The sequence below is a fragment of the Takifugu flavidus genome, chromosome 3, assembly GCF_003711565.1.
Source record: "Takifugu flavidus isolate HTHZ2018 chromosome 3, ASM371156v2, whole genome shotgun sequence".
NCBI classification, from domain to species: Eukaryota; Metazoa; Chordata; class Actinopteri; order Tetraodontiformes; family Tetraodontidae; genus Takifugu; species Takifugu flavidus.
This window is the reverse complement of record NC_079522.1, coordinates 6,128,186-6,148,411: the sequence shown is the minus strand read 5'-3', so window position 1 is coordinate 6,148,411 and position 20,226 is coordinate 6,128,186. Positions and strand designations below refer to the sequence as shown.

Sequence of the window (20,226 nt, the reverse complement as noted above, 5' to 3'; positions counted from 1 at the left end):
AATTACTGTCCTACTTCTACTTCTTGTCAATTTGAGACTTTACTACAAGACCAATGGGCATAATCTCACCTTCTTGGCACAGTTCCGATTATGCTCACAAGGGGCTCCGTTTTTTTTACCCCCCCCAAAAAATGCTGTGACATTAAATGACGGTGTTTATCATTTAACACATAAAACACAAAAGTCATGAAAAGACAAACCAGGTCGTTTTTGAATTGTGTTTTATTTCTAATGTGTGTGTGGTTTTTTTTTTTTTTAATATTTTCACAAAGTCATATTAGTCACTACTATGTTAGATCAGATTTCCCTCACTGCAATGGCAGTAAACTACACAAGAGCCCAAACCGAGCACGGCCCCCTCGCCTCACAGAGATTTGTCATAAACAAAACCATCAAAACGAGTGGATCAGCCTGTGATACCCACACAATCCTAGTGCCATCCCTTTTGGGGGAATCTGATTCCCAGTTAGGACTTCATAAGGTGCAATCTTTCACAAAAAAATTTAACATAATTGAAAATGGGTACAAATGCAAGGTAAGGTCCCCCATTGTCAGTCTATAATCACTTTATAATTCCACTGCATGACAGACCCATGGCTAACTCTGTAATAAAAGCAAAATTAGCAGCTACGTAATTCAGTGGAGGACGCTAGCAAGTTTGGAATTCTGTCAGAACTTGGTACTCGCAGCGTAAAGGTAGTCTATTTGGACTCCTGCTGGACAAAATTTGGTGCAAACCATTTTAAAACAGTGCTTTTTCTGTGACTTTAACTATTTTGGTGCAAGGAGTGTGACAGGCTGTTTTGTTTTTGTTTTACATTCAAAGAGTTGAATGGCAGATTTGTTTCATTCCCATCTGCCGTTGGGAGGAGTCGAAGGGACCGCCGCTCGGGTTTGTGCTCTCTTTAAAAAAAAAACAGAAACCAAAACACAACATCTCTAGTGCTATCTGTACAACATTCAACAACACATTTCTCTTTTTGTCATTTTTTAACCATAATGCCAAAAAACAATAATTATTATTATTATTATTATTATAAGAAGAGCATTTTTCCATCTCAACGGCATTGAACAAACACCACACAAACTGAAAAAAAATCTAATAAAGGCCTCAATACCAGATAGAACACGTCACCTTCGAGTGGTGCTGGAGACAGAGGGTTAATTGGGAGGAGAGAAGAGGAGAGCTAGCGCAATGAAAAACAGAACGCGTTAACAAAATGTATGAAAAAGAGGGAGGGGATTTGAATTTTATGATGATTTATCGTCACCTCAGACAAGTTTTGGCACCTTAATAGATTAAATATTAGATTAAGAATTGGACTTTGGTTTGCCAAAGGTTAGTTTAAAGACCAGAGGTCATCTCATCCTAAATCCACAGGGATTTCAACTACAGATTACATAGTTCTTATTACTTCGCGAGACATGTTTGGCCAAACAGGCCAAATGAAGGAATCTAATATGAAAAGGAGGTGAGACATGTAATTGGGCTGGGATGATGAAGATAAAAATGGAAAAATATGCAGATATAGGCTAAGTGCTTTTGGTGAGTTTTACAAAATATCCCAGGAAGTGCTTGAAACAGAAGGCACGATGGCATCGACAGTAGCTGTAAAGGAGACACCACTAAGGGACCTGACTACGGAACTCATAAGGTGCGCTAAATAACGTACTTCAACACAATAATGCACATTACAGTGTGGTTACAACCCAGCATACCCCATCAAAAAGTTCTCTCAGGAGGGATCGATCGATAACGTTCACTCGACAACAAGAAGAATTTGGCATTTGCCTCATAAGATTCACCTGCTTATTAGATACAAATGTAGTGTACTTTCATACAAGAAAAGATTCTATAGTCATGCCAAGATTTTAGATCGGTCATATTTCTTATTAATTTCCAGGTGGATTTTTATCTAAGGTGACAGATCGCATGGTAAGTTTTCTAACGGCTCAATACTACAAGTTTAGTACCTTATTCATGCTAAACATGTGAAAGATAACAATGCTTTTTGTATCAATGCTGGGATTATAAGTTTTTGCTTTGCTTGGATCTCCAGATTTTTCATGGTGGCACATCACAGATTTGGATGCAATTTTGCTAATTGCTGGGGTGACTTGGCTGAAACCACAGATTCATACAAGTGAAAGCAAACAAAACATACAAATAACAGAAAGTGACGACTTCCATTGAAAAAACGTTTGGTCTATCGATAAAGTCAAAACAACTACTTTGGGAACTTAAACCTTGCACAGTGCTCTGTATAGACATTTCAACTAGTCTTAGCTCACAAACATTATAATCATTACCTGTATTGATAACCTTTTTCCATAAGTATCTTGAAAGGAAAATAAACTGCGCAACGGAAAAGGTCTGCTTTTTTTTTGTCTTTACAAAAGCTACACATACTCTACTGGGATGTCTATGCATTTGTTAGTGTTTTAATAATAGCTCCTACAAATATCTTTTCTTATTAAAAAGAACAGAGGGACTGTACTCTTCTAAAAGAACCATACCCTATACGTTCAGATTTAATCATGTTGGGCAGGGATACTGCTTTCTCTTTTTTTGTGGCTCTCTGTGCTGCATTTCTTCTCTGATTCTGTCAATGAGGCTCTTGCTTTCCCTCTTTGAAAAGGTGTGTCCAGCGATTCTGTTGAGGTGCTTAAGTGATGTCCCTAACGCATGGACTCCCCTTTTCTGTGTTCTGCTTCTTTCCTGTAGGTAGCACTGCCTTGGCAACCGGATCTGCATTCAGCACCAATGTAAACACTGAACTGTGACCCCCCTTTTGTTGCTCAGCCCTTGACCTCTTTTATGGCGTAATACATTATTTATAACGCGACCTTTTGTTGCTTGCTAGAGCCACCTGTTTCGAGAATACCAAGCTGCAATGTGGCATTTCTTTGACAACATAATTATGCACAACACCCTATAACCACTTTTAACAAATATAATGTAGTTAAAATTGTGGATTCAGATAAAATAAAGGACCTATTAGAGCCTCGATCCAAAGGAAAAACAAGAGACTCTATTGAGAACGTACATGTACAGGCACTAACTGATAAAAGAAAAAAAGAAAAACTTCCTCCAGAAACACTTTGCAGACGCACAAGGCAGTGATATATAATTGAGGAAAAGCATGTGGTCTGCAACGGCAACCTCATGCCTCAAATTAACACTAAAAATCTTGTTTCACAGCTCGAAACTTAGCTCAAATTCTCCTCCATGTCCGTAGGAGCGTCAAAGGAACTCGATGTTGGAGCTTTCAAGCCATTTCTCCTCGCGGCTGGCTTCATCTCGGTCTTTACAGGGATGTGCAGCCCGTCGTTGATGTGGAATGAAACACGGAATGTCGTGGGATTGGCCCCAGGTCTTATGTGAATGTTTTCAATTTATCAAAGAGTCATTTCCAAATGTCCATCTTAAAGTGAAAAGGTGACCTACAAAATCCTGCAAAGATGCATCTTTTGCTCTTGCTCACATGCTCTTTTTGTACAGGGACCTTATTTTAGAATGAGAACATTTTTAGAACAATGTTAAAGGAATCAAGACAGCAAAGGTGTTTTTAAAACTTCAGGTGTCAACATTTCTCTCCCCTGAAATAAAGTATAAAGGGACAAATATTAATTTGACCTAAAACTTTTATATTTTCAAGGCCTCCTACTGCTTGTTTAATTCTTTGTTTGCCCAACTTGTGATTTAACAGGTGTCATCCAGAAATCTTATTAAAGCTGTTAAGATTCTTGGTTGGCACTCAGGGCTGGTGATAGAGAAAGGGACATCCTCATACTCTGATCCGGTAAATCCTCAAAACTACCATTCTCTGAATCCTCTTCCAACTCCTCTTGCTCTTCCTCGTACTCCATCTTTTCTTGGAGTCTCTGGTCATCTCTCGCAATATTAGACACTGAGGCCACGTTGGAATCTGGGCAGTCAAGGAGGTTTTCCAGATGTCCATCTGGATCATTACTGAGCCCATTTAGGGCATGGGATTTAGCTGAGGACCAGTTCTCCAGAGGTGGCTGGGACTCTGTCTCACTCAGATGCCTCCATAATGAATGAAAGTCTGAGTGATCCATCTGTGCCTTGATAGCTACTTGGGTTTCATCATCCGGGGTAGACGATGGGCCCCTTTTACGCCTGGACTTACTGGTGTGATTGACCTGAAGATGCATGGCCATCAGCTCTGTTGAGGATGTTCGGAAAGGACAGAACAAACATTGGCTCAGTTTGACCCCTGTTGAATTATCATCGCCAATACTAATACCTCCTTCTTCAGGGCCAATACCTCCATCCTCTTCCATCCCTCCAAAAGCAGGTGAAGGACGACGGGACAGATCCAAGGGTTCAAAACCTCCTTCTTGTGTCAAGCTCACAGATCCTTCCTTATCATTCAGTGGCAGAACCATTCGGCTTGTAGTTAGAGGTTTTCGCCGGGACACTTTAGCTGCCTTTGGGGGAGGAGACTCCCTGATCCAAGTCCCTTCCATCCCACCTTGATAAAGAGCCCCCATCATCCCAGACAAATACCTGTACTGGGTCTCCAAGTCAACGCCCCTTAATGCCTCCAACGCCTTACGGTGCTCACGCTGGTCTGGAAGTCCTAAAAGCCAGGACTGCTGACTGGATCGAGATGTAGAGCTATCATTTGGACTTCGGTTGGTGCTGGAGTGGCTGACCTGGGAACGGCGTTGCTTGAGTCCAGATGTTCCAGAGCTCAGGCTGTTAACGGAGGAGGAGGAGAGGCCAGCAGAGGAAGAATTGGAGGAGGCTGCCAAGGCATTGCGTTGCTCCCTGTGGTGCCGCTGGAGGTGGTACTTCAGCGATCCTGACTGGGTACCCGCATAATCACAGTGGGGACATTTGTATGGGCGTTCACCTGAAAAGAAAAAAAATATGAATCTTTCTTAGGACTACAAAATGGTTGGATGGTTTGGATTTCCTTTGTAAACATTTGAGTCTAAACTTTAAGTAACTGCTAAAAATAAATACCATTGCCTTTTATCTTTTTATACTGGATAATGTTTGTGTATTTGATTTTTTTGACACGACGACAGTGCTTAAACGGTTAAATAAATATTTCGGCAACAAGTCGGTGTGTATTAAATTAAGGCAAAAAAAAATTAACAGTACGTTTTTGCAAATCATCTTTGCTATGAATAATCCCAAACAATTGTTGCAATTACAAGTTTTAAAGGGAGGTGGCAGCATTCCGTCAGTAATTAAAATGCTGCTTCCGGTAAAGTAAAAGTGGAATCACCAACTGAAAATGTTACATGTGTGTTTATAGAGGAGGAAAACTACTCAAATGATAAATACAGATGTAGCATGACTTAGTTCTGGTAGGTTCTGGTTCATTGCGCAATTCTCAAAAAGACAGCTATCTGAAGTGTATTAATTTAATCCAAAACCCAGAAATTACTGACCATGTGTTATCCCACATGGTCCACAGACTGCAGATGAAATAGTGCATGAGGAAGCTCTGTATGAATAATACAGCTGGGATGTGATCGGTCCTGTCAGCCATAGATGAGTGTTCATAATGGACTCCACTTGGTGCATTTTGATCAAGCCTTGCTAGCTTGAGATGGGTAGCGTTGCAAATTTGGATTCCTATTTTTTCTCTGAGTTGTCATGGCAGAGTCTATCCCAGCAGTCTGTATGCAAGAGGCAGGAACACCCTGGATGGGTCACCTGTCCGTCACAGAGTACCAGCACCTTTCACTCACACCTTGATATCTCCAAGAATCAAATCTGGATCAAGGCATTTGATAAAGTGCTGAGCTTTTCAGTTTCTCAGAAAATACAAACATTTTATAAACTCATGCAGTAAGCATATCTAACCTGTGTGAACTCTCAAATGTACTTTGAGATGGTGTGAAGAACGGAAGGCTTTACCACAGTAGGGGCAGTCTTTTATCCCCCTACCACGCACCCGCTCCCTGGAGGGAACTGAAGGTATAGAGGATACTGCTGTCAAGTCATTTTCAGCTGCAAGTGGGAAAAACAATTGAGGCAAAAGAGGTGAGTAGCATAGAGAATTTCCTTTGAAAGTGTTGAAGCAGCATAAAAGCTAAAATTGCAGGAATTGTGAGCACAAAAGATAAAACAGAAAAAAATAATCGTACCTTTGAAGCTTGAGATGACAGAGTGAAACCCTGTAGTTGCGCCTGATTGTTGTGAGCTACCACTGTGTGGTTTTGACTCCTGTCTTACGTCTCCCGTTTGTTGTGTACCAGCAGCGTGTAGTAGAGATTCCTGTCTCACATCATTGCCCCCTCCTCTTCCTATCCCCATTCTCCTACAGCTGCTACTACCCTCCTCTTCACCGCCACCTCCTTTCTGGGGCCTCTGTGTGTGAACTCGAGCATGCACTACCACCTGCTGGAGGCTTCGAAATAGTTTTCCGCAGTCTGGGCATTCCCATGATCCACTAGTTCCTCCAGAATTGTCTCGCCGGTCAAGGGCTCCAAGGTAAGTTCTGACCTGGTCGGTCTCTGTGATCACTGAACTTCGACTTGTACCACGCTGACCTTGCTGATGACCCCTTTGCTGCTGCTGCTGCTGCTGTTGCTGCTGCTGTGCAACAGCCAGGCTGCGAGCCACCAGCTGCCACCAGGTGGTCTGATCCCCTCCTTCTGCAACTAACGTGGGAGACTCCCCTGTGCTGCCTCTAGATGCTCCTGAGCTGCCACCACCATTCCCCATCTCTGCCACCTGTGCAACAGCTTGAAGTCGTTCCATGCAGCTCGCTCCACTGCCATCACTGGGCAATCCTAGGTAGCCCAGGATGGCTGATTTGCTGGAGCTGATCCCAATTCTGCCACCAGCTTCCCTCTCCAATCTTCCTTGCCCACCTCTGCCAGCGCCTTGCTGGGCCAGAAGGAGGCTTGTATAGAGTGCATTGAGCGACTGATTACTTGCAGGTCCTTTAGCCTGCTGTTCTGCACCTACTATTCCTCCTAGTGCTCCTAATCCTCCCTTCAGCCCAAGCTTGTTTAGATGCACTTTCATGTGGTTTTTGAGGAACCAAGGCTCTTTGAACCCACGACCACAAACCTGACATTTATGGTCCAAGGAGTCCTTGTGTTTTCGCATATGTCCCTTGAGAAACCAGGACTGGGTAAAACGCTGTCCACAGGTATCACATCTAAACGCTGGCAGTGAAGAAGACACAGCTACTGATGTTGACTGTGGCGTTCCTGGGGCTGGGGTATCGGTTGGTGTAGGTACAGGAGTTTCAGGGGTTGCAATGACTGGCCTTGAATTAAAAGCTGGTGGCAATGTAGGTGATTCAGAGGAAGGGTGGCACTCCTGCAAGTGAGATGCAAGATTCTCCTCTTGGCTGGCAGAGAAAGGACAAAGAGTGCATTTGTATGGGTTGTGAAGAATGCGAACATGCCGCGCCAACTCCAAAGCCGTGCGGAATTTTCCTTTGCAAGCGTGACATCGAAATGTGGATGCTATAGATGTAGATGCACTTTCCACTATGCCAGAAGAATAGGGAGAGATTAGAGAAATGGGGTCCTCAGTGAGTGGAGGAGTCAGTGTTGTGCTGTCATCTAAAAAGTTTGTGTTCTGCTCTGTCTGGAGGTCATTATCTAGACTTTTGACTTCACAATCAGCATCTTCTGTGAGGTGCTTTATGAGAGCCCCTGATGACAAGCGCTGGTGTAGGTGACCCCTGTGATTCTGGGTCAGGTCCTTGTGATTCTGTGGAGTTTTAAGGTGTTGCTTTATGGGTGCCGAGGGAAGTCCCGTTCGATATAAAGCTGATGCTCTGCGGTCTCGGTCCAGGCTGTGAGCGCGCGCATGAAGGGACAAAATGCTCTGAAATCTGAATCTCTTTCCACATACGTGACAGGGAAATTTTAGTGTGGGCCCTGATGAAGCGCCTCCCACTCCAGGTACGGCTCTGGTGACAGTCTCCTTTTGGAACTGCTGTAGGTCTAGCTCATCATTGCAGGTGCCACTCTGCTGGGAAGAAAGCGCTAGCTCCAAGGCTCCAAATCCAATGACAGCCGCTGATGGTGTGGTCGGGGGAGAGGAATCCAAACAAGGGCTGCATCCAGCCTCTTGTACCCCTCCTGGGAATAAAGCCACTGCTGGGGTGGGAGATGGAGGAACTCCCTCCATTCCTTCCTCCTCTTCATTATCAAGTTCATTCTTTTCATTTTCCTCCTGGAATGGGAAAGGTGAGAGTGAGGAATAAGGTGTAGTGTCCAAGGATTGCTGGGCGGAACTATCGAGCAGAGAGAGCACCGTGTGCGGAGAGGACACCTGGGGGCTGTGGTCTAGGGATGGCAGTGTCGAGGGGGACAGGGGTTTCTCACAGGACAGTGACAATACACACTCTGGTGGAGAATCCATCCTCTATAAGTAGAAAACACACACAAATAATCAAAACACCCCTCAAATGTGTGTGGGAGCATGTGTAGTGTGTGCGATGGTAGGAAATTACCAGCAGTGTGGGTGCTGCTATGCCATTCTTTAGCGTTTCGACTGATGGGGGACACGCTTCTGCCTTCTCCGTAAATTTCCTGAGGACAAAACAAATCCGAATGATGAATGAGGAAAGTTTAAGATAAATGTGTGCAATTTGCAATCAAGCATAATTTACAGCAATGATAACGACACGATACAGTTGAAAGATACACATTTTGGCACATCGTTAAAGGCCCTTCGTCACTGTTGGGAGGGCTGATTTTTGTCAATCAGGATAGTAAAAGAAGCACCTCAATGTGTTCCATCATAAATGTTAAGGACAAACAATCAGCTGTGAGGACACGGGCAGCTTTAGCACAAATAAATAATTCTGCAGTCTGCACGGATGTTTGCACGAGCTCGAAACAAGTGCGCACCTGTTCCGATCTCCTGAACGTGTTCGCAACGCACTTCGGCGTAATGCCGCGCATATGGCGTGATTAACCAGGGTCCACATGTCTGCTGGGTGCGTCTTTGCATATGTGTGTTCAGGGGTTTAGGACAGAAAACACAGGACAGACTGTCCCAAACAGGATGGGCGAGCAATGTTTGGACTTCCCCACACACCCTTCCTGTGCACTTGCACAGTAGCAGATATTTTTTGTTTCTTTTACTTAAATCAGAAAGCACACACACACGCATGCATCTAAGTATGAAAGTGATCTTTGGCTGCGTTGCTCTTGATTCATAACCCGCCCTGTCTCGGTTGTTTAGGTAATGCACAAACGTTAGCTTGATCCTCTGCTCTGTTGACTGTCCCGTCACCCCAGATAACAGAGTCAGCGAAAATGTAAAGTGTGATATGCAGCATATTGAAAACACTTTGGCAGGCTCGCTCGCACGCCCAAATATTTTGAGCGCACAGCACTTTGCGTCGGACCGGGATGATGCTCGTGGGCTGTTTTTGTCAGTTGAGAAACAGCATAAGCGCCAGCGACAAAACAAAAAGGTCATCAATCATTACGGAGAGAAACAGGGGGAACATCTGCGCACGCAGGTGTGTCAGCCATGTTTGTGTTCGCCAGGCGTGCCGCCCGCATACGTGTTTGTATGATCTGGTGGATTTGTGCGCTTGTGAGTGCCACTGAGCCTGGATGACAAAGAGATTCTCGTGTAGCCAGTTGACATTTTAGCTCAGCTATGACTCACAGGGGTATCACACCATATCAATCACACACTTACACACACACACTCTCCCTCACACACACTGCTTTCTTAATCCACCATTATTGTTCTTCACTGTCTTTTCTGTTTTCTGATTCATACTCTTCCCATCCCCCTCTCATTCTCTCGCTCTATTATTCACTAATTTTCTTTCATTCTCTCTCTCTCATCCCCCCCCTGCAGTGTTGCCAGTTGGCAGAGTGCCAGGGAATGCTGATATCAGCTGGTAGATTGGGTCCTGCCAACATGGCGAAGAGCAAAAAAAGAAAGAAAGAAGACAGACAGACACAGAGACAGACAGAGATATAAGAGAGAAATGCTGTGCAGTTTCAGAAGCTGAGTGGAAAAGATTGAGTGCGAACGCAAGCCTGGTGAAGAGAAGCAATAAAATGATGAAGCAACAGACGTGTTGGAACAAAATAGGAGGGTAATAAGAGCAGGACATAACATGAAGGTGGAGCATATTTATAAATAATTTTGAAAGTCAACACATCTGTATCCAGACAGAAAAGCAGTCCTGTGGCATTATCATATGAATATCACTGTCACAATGCATTGTTCTGGCGTGACGGTAGCAGTCGCCAACCACCGCTGCTGTCACGCCAGTACGGACAATTTGGATAGATGAAGAGGAGCAGATAAGGTGCAGGGAAGGATGCAGGGAAGAAGGGAGGGGTGGAAATCAGATTTGCATTCGGTGGAGTGAGCGCAAAGACAATCCAGGTGGGGAATAATCAACAAAAAATAGCAAACAAATGATTGAAATGTCATTTTCTATTGGGAAAACGTGTTTTCGGTCGAAGAAAAGTTGACTTGTGTTTGAATCTTGAATGTCTCAGAGGTTAAGGACTTCTCAAAAACCCTAATAGAACAGTTGCCTTCAACTCAAGCTCTTGAGAGTACCACGGACCTACATCAAGCCAAGGGAACATCATTTTTAATGTTGCCGTAATCCATTTAAAATCACAACAGATGGAGGGGAGAAAAAAAGAGTCCTGGATTTCCCCGCAATTTTTCAATTTCTGCTTCTCATTCCCCCACTGCTCCCTCTGACTTGAGTAAATGCAGCAGCATTAGAACAAAGCAATTCAAGTGCTAATGGCAGCTTAAAAGCATGTTGTGTTAAGAGTCGCAATGTGATCACAGCTGCCGAGTGGCAGTTTCGTGGATTCTTAACAGATTTTATCTGAACTAAAACGGTAGATATGAAAACTTTCTCTTTACTCTCTCCCCCAACAAGTGCAGAAGAGGAGTGGGGGTGTGGTGAAAAAGACAGTCATCAAATCAGTGGCAGATGGCCGGCAAGGGATTTGAGGCACATGTTTGAACAAGGTTATTTTTCTAAATTTTATAATGTACATATCCACAGTGACTTTAGTCTCATTGTGAAAGCTGTTTGTGCAGGTTCATACATGCGAGAACACCACGTAGCATAGTCGCTAATGTGAGGGTGTGACCACCTTTCACTTTGCTCTTTTAAGTATGTATTTGTGGGTGGGTGGAGGGGGGTGGGAAGTACGTCTGTCGGTATTCACGATGACAAAAGTGTTTGCTGTTATGTTTGAAATGATTCATATTGTGCTGTTTTTCATGCTTTTTTAGTTTGCTATTCTCTGTATTCCAATGGTAACTACTGTACTTGCAACCACTTGTCACAGACTGAACATGATAGTCTGTGAGCTCTTAACGGTGTGGTTAGCTGTTTTGTGTAAACAGTTTTTTGGTGGTTTGGGAGGCCTGTAGTAACAAAAGCACCAAACTTCATTCCCTCCTCTTTCATTGTGCGATTTATCTCGCAGCTGCTTGGAAGGCACAACCACGAGGTTAAGAATCCCGTGGCCTGAAATGAAATGGTAACAACTAGCTTTTGTTGTTAAATCTGCGCCCGATTGTTGCACACGTCCACCTCTGTGTGCCTAAAAATAGTTTCGCTCCGAGGTCTTAAACCGGTGCTTCGGGGCTTAACGTAAAACATGTATCTGCAGGCTATCTCCATGTTTACTGCAGAAATTTTAGCGTTTTCTTCCAGCTGTGTTAATTGAATTCTCATGTGGGCGTGCGTAACGAGGTGCCCACTGGGGATAAGTTAGCCCAATCACAAAAAAGAAAGTGAAAAAGGAGATGAGCATCTGAGGGAGACAGTGAGGGGAGTCCACTCTGTGTGAGGTACAGTATAATTTGGCCCTGTGGTTTTATTATCACGGCGTCACGTGGCCAGCTTCCCTCACAGACGGTACTCATTTCCTTTACTTCACCTTTCCCTGAACCCCTTGTTTCAGTCCACGCTTGAGTTTTTCCCACTTACCCCCTTGCAAAAGGCACGGAAAACTCTACTTTCACTGCTGCGAGGCAGGGGAAAATGTTACCTTTTGCTGTCATTTTGGAAGATAAAACAGGTTCTTGCACTTCACCCTGCTGTAAACGGATATGTGGTCGACCTTTTTGATTCTAAAACAGATTCTATGACAGCCCTTCGATCTCTCCTCAGCTCTGTAAGAAAAACTTCCCCTTGCTGTATCTGCTCTATTCTTCATTCAACACAACCCTGCTGCCTTGGTCTCATATCCCCTCTCCCTCTCCATACTCTATAAGCTGTTGCTCCTGCTTTTTTCTTTTTCCTCAATGAACGTCTCCTCCCGCAGAGAACACAAACCGATGCCATCTCCATAGTCAGGAAACAGCAAACCGGGAGCGACACGGGGCTGCCAAGATCTGAGGGAGTGAATCAGTAACGTCGGAAACATCACAGCTCCTCGGCAGAAAAGCAAGTCTCTCAAGCCGAATTCCGTGGGCTGCGTACAATGCGCAGGGGGTAGAGGCCGACTGATTTGTAGAATTTAAGGTCTTCGAGACTGAAGCCTTAAAAAAAGTGACAACTATATCAAAGAAACGTGCGACCAGCACTCAGACTGAGTCAAGAAGGTCAGTATGACGATCATGGACACAGAATTGCATGCTTTCTTCTTGAACTTTTGCAGACCCCCTAGCTGATCCGAGTGATTTCTTCGCTTATTACATAGTTCCTCCCACATTTCTGCTATCGTCCAATAAACATGGAGCAAATCTTACAGGTTAAATATGAGCATCTGTGTAGCTCCTACTAATGTTACTAAAGACAAATTCAAGGAAACTTCCAGTACAAGAGAAAGTAAAAACACAGCGCTGTATAATGCAGGACACAATGATTAATGGGCCAATAGAAGTACTACCACTGCTTGGAATTTCAAATATTTGTTTTAATTCTAAACAGCCCCACTTCACAGGCTTTCATTACAGCATCGTCTGACATTAATAAAGTTGGCAAGCCAACGGCCTTCAGTCCCTCATTATAAGGCCACGACTACCAACCCAGCGCTCCACATCCAAGTCGGATCAAACATATGAATCTCGAGTGGCCTTGAGCAAGATGCCAACTCCCCCTGAGCCTCAAGGATGCCTGACCCTATGCCGTGACCTCCTTGAGGTACATGCACACCAGCAGTGAACACCTACGGCAAAAAATAGAAACTCTTAACACGGGCCGGTTCTTGATTCCCCTGGGGAAATTTAAAGAGCATGTGTTCTCTTTCCTAGTAACACTTTGCTCCGCGCACTGTCTAATCATGGAGCGAGAGGCTGGCGAAGAGGTGAAATTTAGGGCGTTGCCGAGGATTCACTAAAATCAAGCTGTGTGTTCTGGTGCGACTGATTGCTTTTAGACTTTATCAGAATAAAAAAAATTAATGCAGTTAGTGTTAATTGTGGCCCCAGGAGTGGGGACAGTGAGCCCAGACTAAGCTATAATTCTTTGAAGACTTGAGGAAATTACTTTGAAAAACCGATGTCTTGACTTTGCTGAATTAAGGTTTTAAACAACATGTAATGTGAAAAGCTGTTTTTGTTTTGTTTTGTTTGTTCAACCTGTGTGTTTTCCAAGGCGCAAGTTTGACACTTGAGGAGTCGGCATCACTGCTCATTCATAGGAAAATCTGAGGCCTCCCATGCACATGAAATAGCAAAAACAGTTGTGGTGTTTGAGAAGTTTAAAAAGCATTTAATTGAAAATGACAGTCTAGTACTCCTCTGCTCAACAGCTCTTCCTGATTATGCCCATGAGATTCTCCCTTGACCTGCTGTTTGGAACCCTAGCGTCACCTTTCCACCGCTGCTGTGACCTGCTTGGCCTGCCTCTGAAACTCGCAGATCAGAGGGGAAGAGTCAAACATTCTCTCACTCCTGTTCATTTCAACAATACAGGTTCTGCAAATGTGTGTGCTAATCTTAAGGAACCAGACAAACTCTCAACACTCTTGAGATGTCATAATGCAGTAGATTCTCCCCTAACCGAGGGCAAGCAGGTGCCTCTCCCACAGAGCACTAATGACCCAATTATATCAATCAGAAGCCATGATTGGTGCTACACTCCTCTCCTTTTACTCTCCTCCTCCCCTCATATACAGACTCCCCCCAAGAGCCACCTGGACTGGGGTCTACGTGCCCCCTCGAGCACAGTAGAAGCCGCAGAAGGGGGTGGCGTCGATTGTGGTCGAGGATTTGAGGTCTGAATGAAAACCATTAGGCCCTTTTACGCAAAGCCGGGCTTTTCGTTCATTAGCACGCTAGGCTCCCACTGAAAAGCGCCCTATTAGAGACACAAAATCATCTTCAATTTTAAAGTTGACAACCTGTGTGGGTGGCAGAGGATGCCGATCTTTGCACAATTTGGCCATAAAATTGTGCAAGTATGATGAAGCTGGCTGGGGGGGGGGGGGGGACGTTTAATTTTATTAATCAAAATAATATGTAGCTAAAAGATTATGTGTTGGGAAATGATATTATATTCTTAGGGACCCTCCACAAGGAGTGTTTATAGGACAAGACAGCAATGTCAACCTACTTCCAGTGTGCACACGGTCTCAAAAGTGTGACATTTTTGGGGTGGAGACTAAATAAAAATAGGACATTTCAAAATCCCTGAATGTTTTTTTTCACTGGATAGAAAAAAGACGACAAGAGTGTCTTTGGCCAGTCCAGAATGACACGTCTGCGCCTTATCTCATGAGGAATTTCCTGCTCGCCCCTGTGATGTGCGTCAATAACGTGCAACCATTTTCAGTCGCTCTTTCCCCTCTTCTCTCCCTCCCCCTCTCGCGGCCATGTCAATTAGAGGCACATTATTGAAATAAATAACCGTCAACAAACAATGCACTCATAAACACCCTTTTAAATAAGGTTGCCCCCACCGCGGATGAGGTCCCACGCGGGGAAAATCGCGATAAAATGCCCAGAAAAAGAGAGTGGGGTGGATTTTTTCGTGAAGTCGGAGGTGGCGTGTGTGTGTCATGTCAGCCTATCTATCGCTCTCTCCCCTGCTCCATTTTGTTCCTAAATTTTCTATACAAAAGATTAAGGGAGGGGAAAGACGAGTGAGCGAGCGGGAGAAGACGAGAAGGAAGAGAGGGGGGGAAAGTGCCATCATGGATTTCATCTCGAATTCTCTGCCAATCTCCCGAACACCAAAAAGGGACACCGTGTCCAAAAAACGCACATTTTTAAACAGCGACAGGAGGAGGGGGAGACGTATCATTTACAGAATTTGGACACACACGCGCGCACACACACACGGTCCCAACGTTGCACGCCACACTATATTCTACTTTTCATGCTCCTGAAAAACCGTAGGTGATGTTAGGACAACTAAACGGGTTGTAGTAAACACTGGAGTAAAATAGAGGAGCAGGACGGTTTATCAAAGCGGCGCCGCCGACGCGTTCGTGCGCACATCCCGCATGAAAAGTGGCACCGCTTATCGCGAAAACAATGCGCTACACAGCGCCTAATGTGCGTCCAACAAAAGAATTAGTCGAGATAATCGCATCTCCCCACAAAATTGCGCTTTGTGAAGCAACTTGCTAACACGGAAAAATCCACTTTTACGCCTGGACAACATGTCTGCGGCTTATCGAAATCCTCCGTTACGCACCGAGAACTTATTGTGCCCTCTTTTTCGTGGAGGCTCCTTCGGTGTTTTCGGCAATTTGGGGGAAAAACTGCCGTCCTCGTGTGGATGACAAACTGCCACCAGAACTCGGATTAAAGTTTAAAAAACGCACATTCGACCGCTCCGAGCGACTTTTGGTGCCACTTGAGGCGATTTCGAACGACTTGTTTCAGACTGTTTTCCGGGAGCAAACGGTGCGTTCAAGGCGGTTTTTTTTTGTCATGTCACGGTCTAGGGTCTGAGGGCTTGTACATGCACATCGGCCACGCGCGCACATACACCGGCTTCATACATGACACACACGTAAAGTGGTCCGGAGCGCGCGGTTACATACGATCGCATGCCGATCTCGCATGTACGCACGCACGCACACACGCGCGCACATAGCCAAACTGCAAATAAATATTGTAAAAAAGAGTAGAGAGAGATAAAACAACAACTACTGTGTATTAGCCGCGTTGTCTGTGGAAGAAGGTAAAAAAGGGCAACAAGAGTCGCGAAAAATTCGATCATTTTTTTTTTTTTGGAAAGCTTTGGTGCGACCTATGCATCAAAGTGTCCATGTAATCATGGAGGCAGATTTCCAAAATTAAAGTAGATAAATGTAGATATAGGCTATATGTTGAAAGTAAAGACTCAGTGTACTTACGGGAGAGGCGGCGAGGAGATTAATGACACGACACGTCATGATTACGTTTCACTTGAATTAAATACATTACGAGTTGGGAAAAAAATGGAAATCAGGGTTGTATACAAGCATACGCCGTTTCCCCCTCCCTCCCTCCGTTTGGTCACCCTCTTCTCTCTCTCTCTCGTCTCTCCTCCTCCATCTCCCTTTCTTTTCCTTCCCCCTTTCTTGCATTTTTGCCCCCCTCCATTTATTGTACAGGAGCGAGTGAATAGAAGAGAAGTGGGAGGGTGAGTGATGTAGGTTGGAAATGTTAATTATAATCTCAGCACGGGCACCATTTTACAACATTGTCATCCCCTCACATTTGGATCCTAAATATGGCATCTGGGATGGCGAGGCGGTGACAATCATGTTGTGGTTGGTTGGGGGGGAGACATCATGAAGTGTGAAAGTTTGAAACGTTCACCCCGGAAGTGCATGTCCACTTCCAGGTTGGAACAAGTGCGGACTTGGGACACAGAGCTCCTAATGAAGGGTCTGGGGGCGGGGGCCACTGGGAGTTTCTCAGGTTTCCAAGGGATTTCCTTTTGCAGCAAAAATAGCAGCAGTGACAAATCTAATATTAATATTGTGGCACAGGAAGAAAGAAAGAAATCAAAAGTAAAAGTGCAGAGTGAACAATGGCTTAATAGCAGGTGCATCGAGGAAACCCTGCGTACTCCTATATTATTAACCCGGGGGTCTGAAGCCCCTTGCTGGGCTGAGAGGTTTGGCCTGCATGAGCACCTGACAGATTAATTCCATAAAAAACACTCCCTTTAGGAATCTGTCATGTTCCAAACCATTTAATGCAAATTCAGTCCCTGTTGACTCTTTGTCACACACTTTTCACATCATTTCCTGTGGTTCTTCCCCCCCCACAACAACACCTCACCCTAACTTATCCAAGAGTAGTGGGCAGAGTAGCTCACCTGTTAGCCGCTATGACCCAGTAAAGTCACAGGAGACACTTAAATGCAGCCTTCAAACCCTTTTCCACCCACACAGGATGTGGGACCAACAGTACCAGGGTCCTTCAGGGGGTTGTCACTTTGTTTCCTACTGTAGCAACCCAACTGCTTCTTTTGCATGCTAATTAGCAACAGAAATCAGTCAACACATAATTTTCCAGCGATGATCTGGTCTCCTCAGCTCTGATAGCATCTCAGCTGCGAACGCTGCAGAGCATCTTTATTGAGAACCTCCGCCTGCTGCCCTTAAAGGTGGCTAAAAGGAGCAGCAATGGGCCAAACTTTAGAAAAACAAAGTTCATCTTGAGCTCGCTTTTAAAGGTGGGTGTAAAGATAATGCGCCCTCCTCAGGAGATACGAGGTAGTGGACGCTGAAGGTCAAAACGCAATTTTGTGCTGAAGAGCCCAATTGCTCAGTGCTGCATGATGCAGACACGCAACCCAGAGAGCGTTTTAACTGATTCATACATGTGGCGAAATTACTTTATCAATCTCTTTGGAGGTCACGTGACCTTATTGGAGGCATGTCGGCATGTGCAAAATTTCACCAGGGATGTCGGCTTCCTTTGCTCAGAGGCCCCGTGTGGAGGTAAACCTCCACTGGGAAAAGCCGAATGTCTTTGCTGACGCATAACATATCTCGTGTATCAGCCATTGTACCGCTGCCATTGTGTACCAGAGAGTCTGTGGCATAGGCTCACGCTCATGCACGCATCCTGTGTGTACACAGGAAATGTGTGAATGCGTGCAGAATCTCCACGTCAGCAGTAAGAGCCTGTATAGGTGTGTTAAAGGACATATATGCATCAGTGTCTGTATCTGTTTGTGTGTGTGTCTGTTTGTGTGTGTGTGTGTGTGTGTGTGTATGCGCAGTCCTGGTACACATGTGTTTGTGGCTGCCACAATGGCATCATCACCCGCCCCTGACGCTTTGATTGTTTTCTCCGCCGCAGCAGAAATGCACCAATTAATATTCAGAGAGTGAGAGAGACATGCGCGCACGTGCGTGCACACACACACACACACACACACACACACACACACACACACACACATAAATACAAACACTGGGGGAAAAAAACTAAAAAAGCAGCTATGAGTGAGGGAGGTGTGATGGAGAGGAGGGAGGGGGCACAAGAGTTGTTACGGCGGTGGTGGGGAGGTGGGGGGGGTCGGTGGTGGGGGTTGGAGATGAAATGAAAGATGAGGAAAGTGTGTGTGAGGGAGATGGGGTGAGATAAGGGTGGAGGGGCGAAATCTGAGAGGAGGAGGAGGGGGAGGGACAGCGAGGATGGGGCCGAGGAGGAGGGGATCGATATGCACGTATTTGTGCCAGATGTGGCAGGGGAAATCGATCAGTGGGGGGGGGGGAGTGGAGATTGATCCAGCGGGGGGAGAGAGGGGTGATGCAGGTGAGGTGTGGGAGGGGGCCTGAGGAAGGAGACAATGGGGGGAGGTGGAGGAGTGCAGAGGTGGAGTGATGTGTGGCGATGGCTGCTGTCCTTTTTGTCGCAGTGAGAGAGTATTGATACTGTAACACACACACACACACACACACACACACACCATCACAATGCTGTCGCGGCGACGCCTACTGGCACAATGCAGCCACAATACAGAGGGCACTGAAGCATAACACACACACACACACACACACACACACACACACAGTGAGAGAGCGAGAGAGCAGGCCAGAAGAAGACAAAAGGGGGGGAATATAGGGAGGGAGAAATTAGGAAGGGAGGGAGGAAGACGGATGGAGAGACAGGGAGATGGAGTGGATTGATGGAGAGACAGGGAGGGAGGGGTGAGGAGGAGATATGGCAGGATAATATTACATGTGTAAAATGCCGGAGGGTGTGTGCCCATAGAAACATGTTAAATGGCTTCTATGATTGGGGGAAGGTTGGGTGAGGTGCCAGCTTTTTGTTTTTCTTGATGTATTGACACGTGCACAGCAGACAAAAGGTGCTCGGTCCACGGAGCCGGTGCTCTTTTATTGGTACCTGGACTTCACGGGCGTAAGGAAACACACCCCGATATTGACTGATTCTATTACCTTTCGAGTCTGTAGCAACATTTTAATTCGTAATCGTGTCAGAACTGGCACCTTCGTGACTTTGACTCGCGCGTCGCGGAATTTTCTGAAGGCTGCCTGCATGTGTGAACAGGTTTTAGTGTCCAGGCTGCTAAAATACGACCTTCTCCAAGTACATACCAACTACCCCCCCCCCCCCCCACACACACACACACCACACACACACACACACACACACACACACAAAATTGATGCTGTGCGTCGCCCTTGTTTAAGTGCCCGAAGTTGATGGTGTCAAACTTCAGATAGTAAAAAAAATGACCTCCCTGCGCCAAAAACCACTGAGCGCGCTCCCGTTGGCCGACTGCCTGTAAGTCAGTTTATCCGTGTGAGATGACCAGCGTGCCCCCCTCCCCACGCACAATCTCATACACTGTGTGAGTGTATGATCTATAGCTCCCTTCCTCCCCAGCCCCACCACCCTCCCTCACCCCAACCCTCCTTAATATGATGTAAAAAGCTAATCGCATGCAAATGTCTGTTGTCCCGGTAACCGGGCCTGAAAAATCCCTTTGATGTTTCCCCCGACTCATTCTCTTCACGTTCTCTTTGTTCGCCACAGTCTCGCTGCTTTGTCAACATCTCCCCCCCACCCCCTTACCCCGCTTGCTCTCTCTCCTTCATCCCCTCTGCAGCTCTCTCAGCCTCTCTTATTCCGCCCTGGTAGAAAAAAAAGTTCTAACTCCACTTTGTGTCTCTTTCTATAAGCCCCCCTCTCTTTTTTCCCCTGCTCTCCCCTTGAGTGTGCCTCTCTAGTCTGTCTGCCCCTTCGCCCTCGCTCATTTCCCATCATTCCCACCTACTGTCTCCTGTCCTTCTCTGCCCCCCTTCCTCCTTCCACTTCTTTGCTTTATC

The 20,226-nt window shown here is 45.5% G+C and overlaps 1 protein-coding gene across 6 annotated transcripts; it reads right to left on the bottom strand.

Annotated features, from left to right (window-relative positions):
• Positions 1-204: 204 nt before the first annotated feature.
• znf219 (zinc finger protein 219) lies at positions 205-16,533 on the bottom strand. 6 transcript variants are annotated; one of them, XM_057028301.1, is made up of 6 exons: positions 16,282-16,533; positions 8,466-8,544; positions 8,267-8,377; positions 6,133-8,185; positions 5,849-5,995; positions 205-4,883 (listed from the first exon to the last, which is right to left on the bottom strand). In XM_057028301.1, the coding sequence occupies exons 3-6, from the start codon at positions 8,372-8,374 to the stop codon at positions 3,739-3,741; spliced, it is 3,453 nt and encodes a 1,150-aa protein (XP_056884281.1). In that variant the 5' UTR covers positions 8,375-8,377; positions 8,466-8,544; positions 16,282-16,533; the 3' UTR covers positions 205-3,738. The 6 variants fall into 6 exon arrangements, with proteins under 6 accessions (XP_056884281.1, XP_056884283.1, XP_056884278.1 ...); XM_057028303.1 differs by having other exon boundaries at positions 8,285-8,377; XM_057028298.1 differs by having other exon boundaries at positions 6,133-8,377.
• Positions 16,534-20,226: the final 3,693 nt, after the last annotated feature.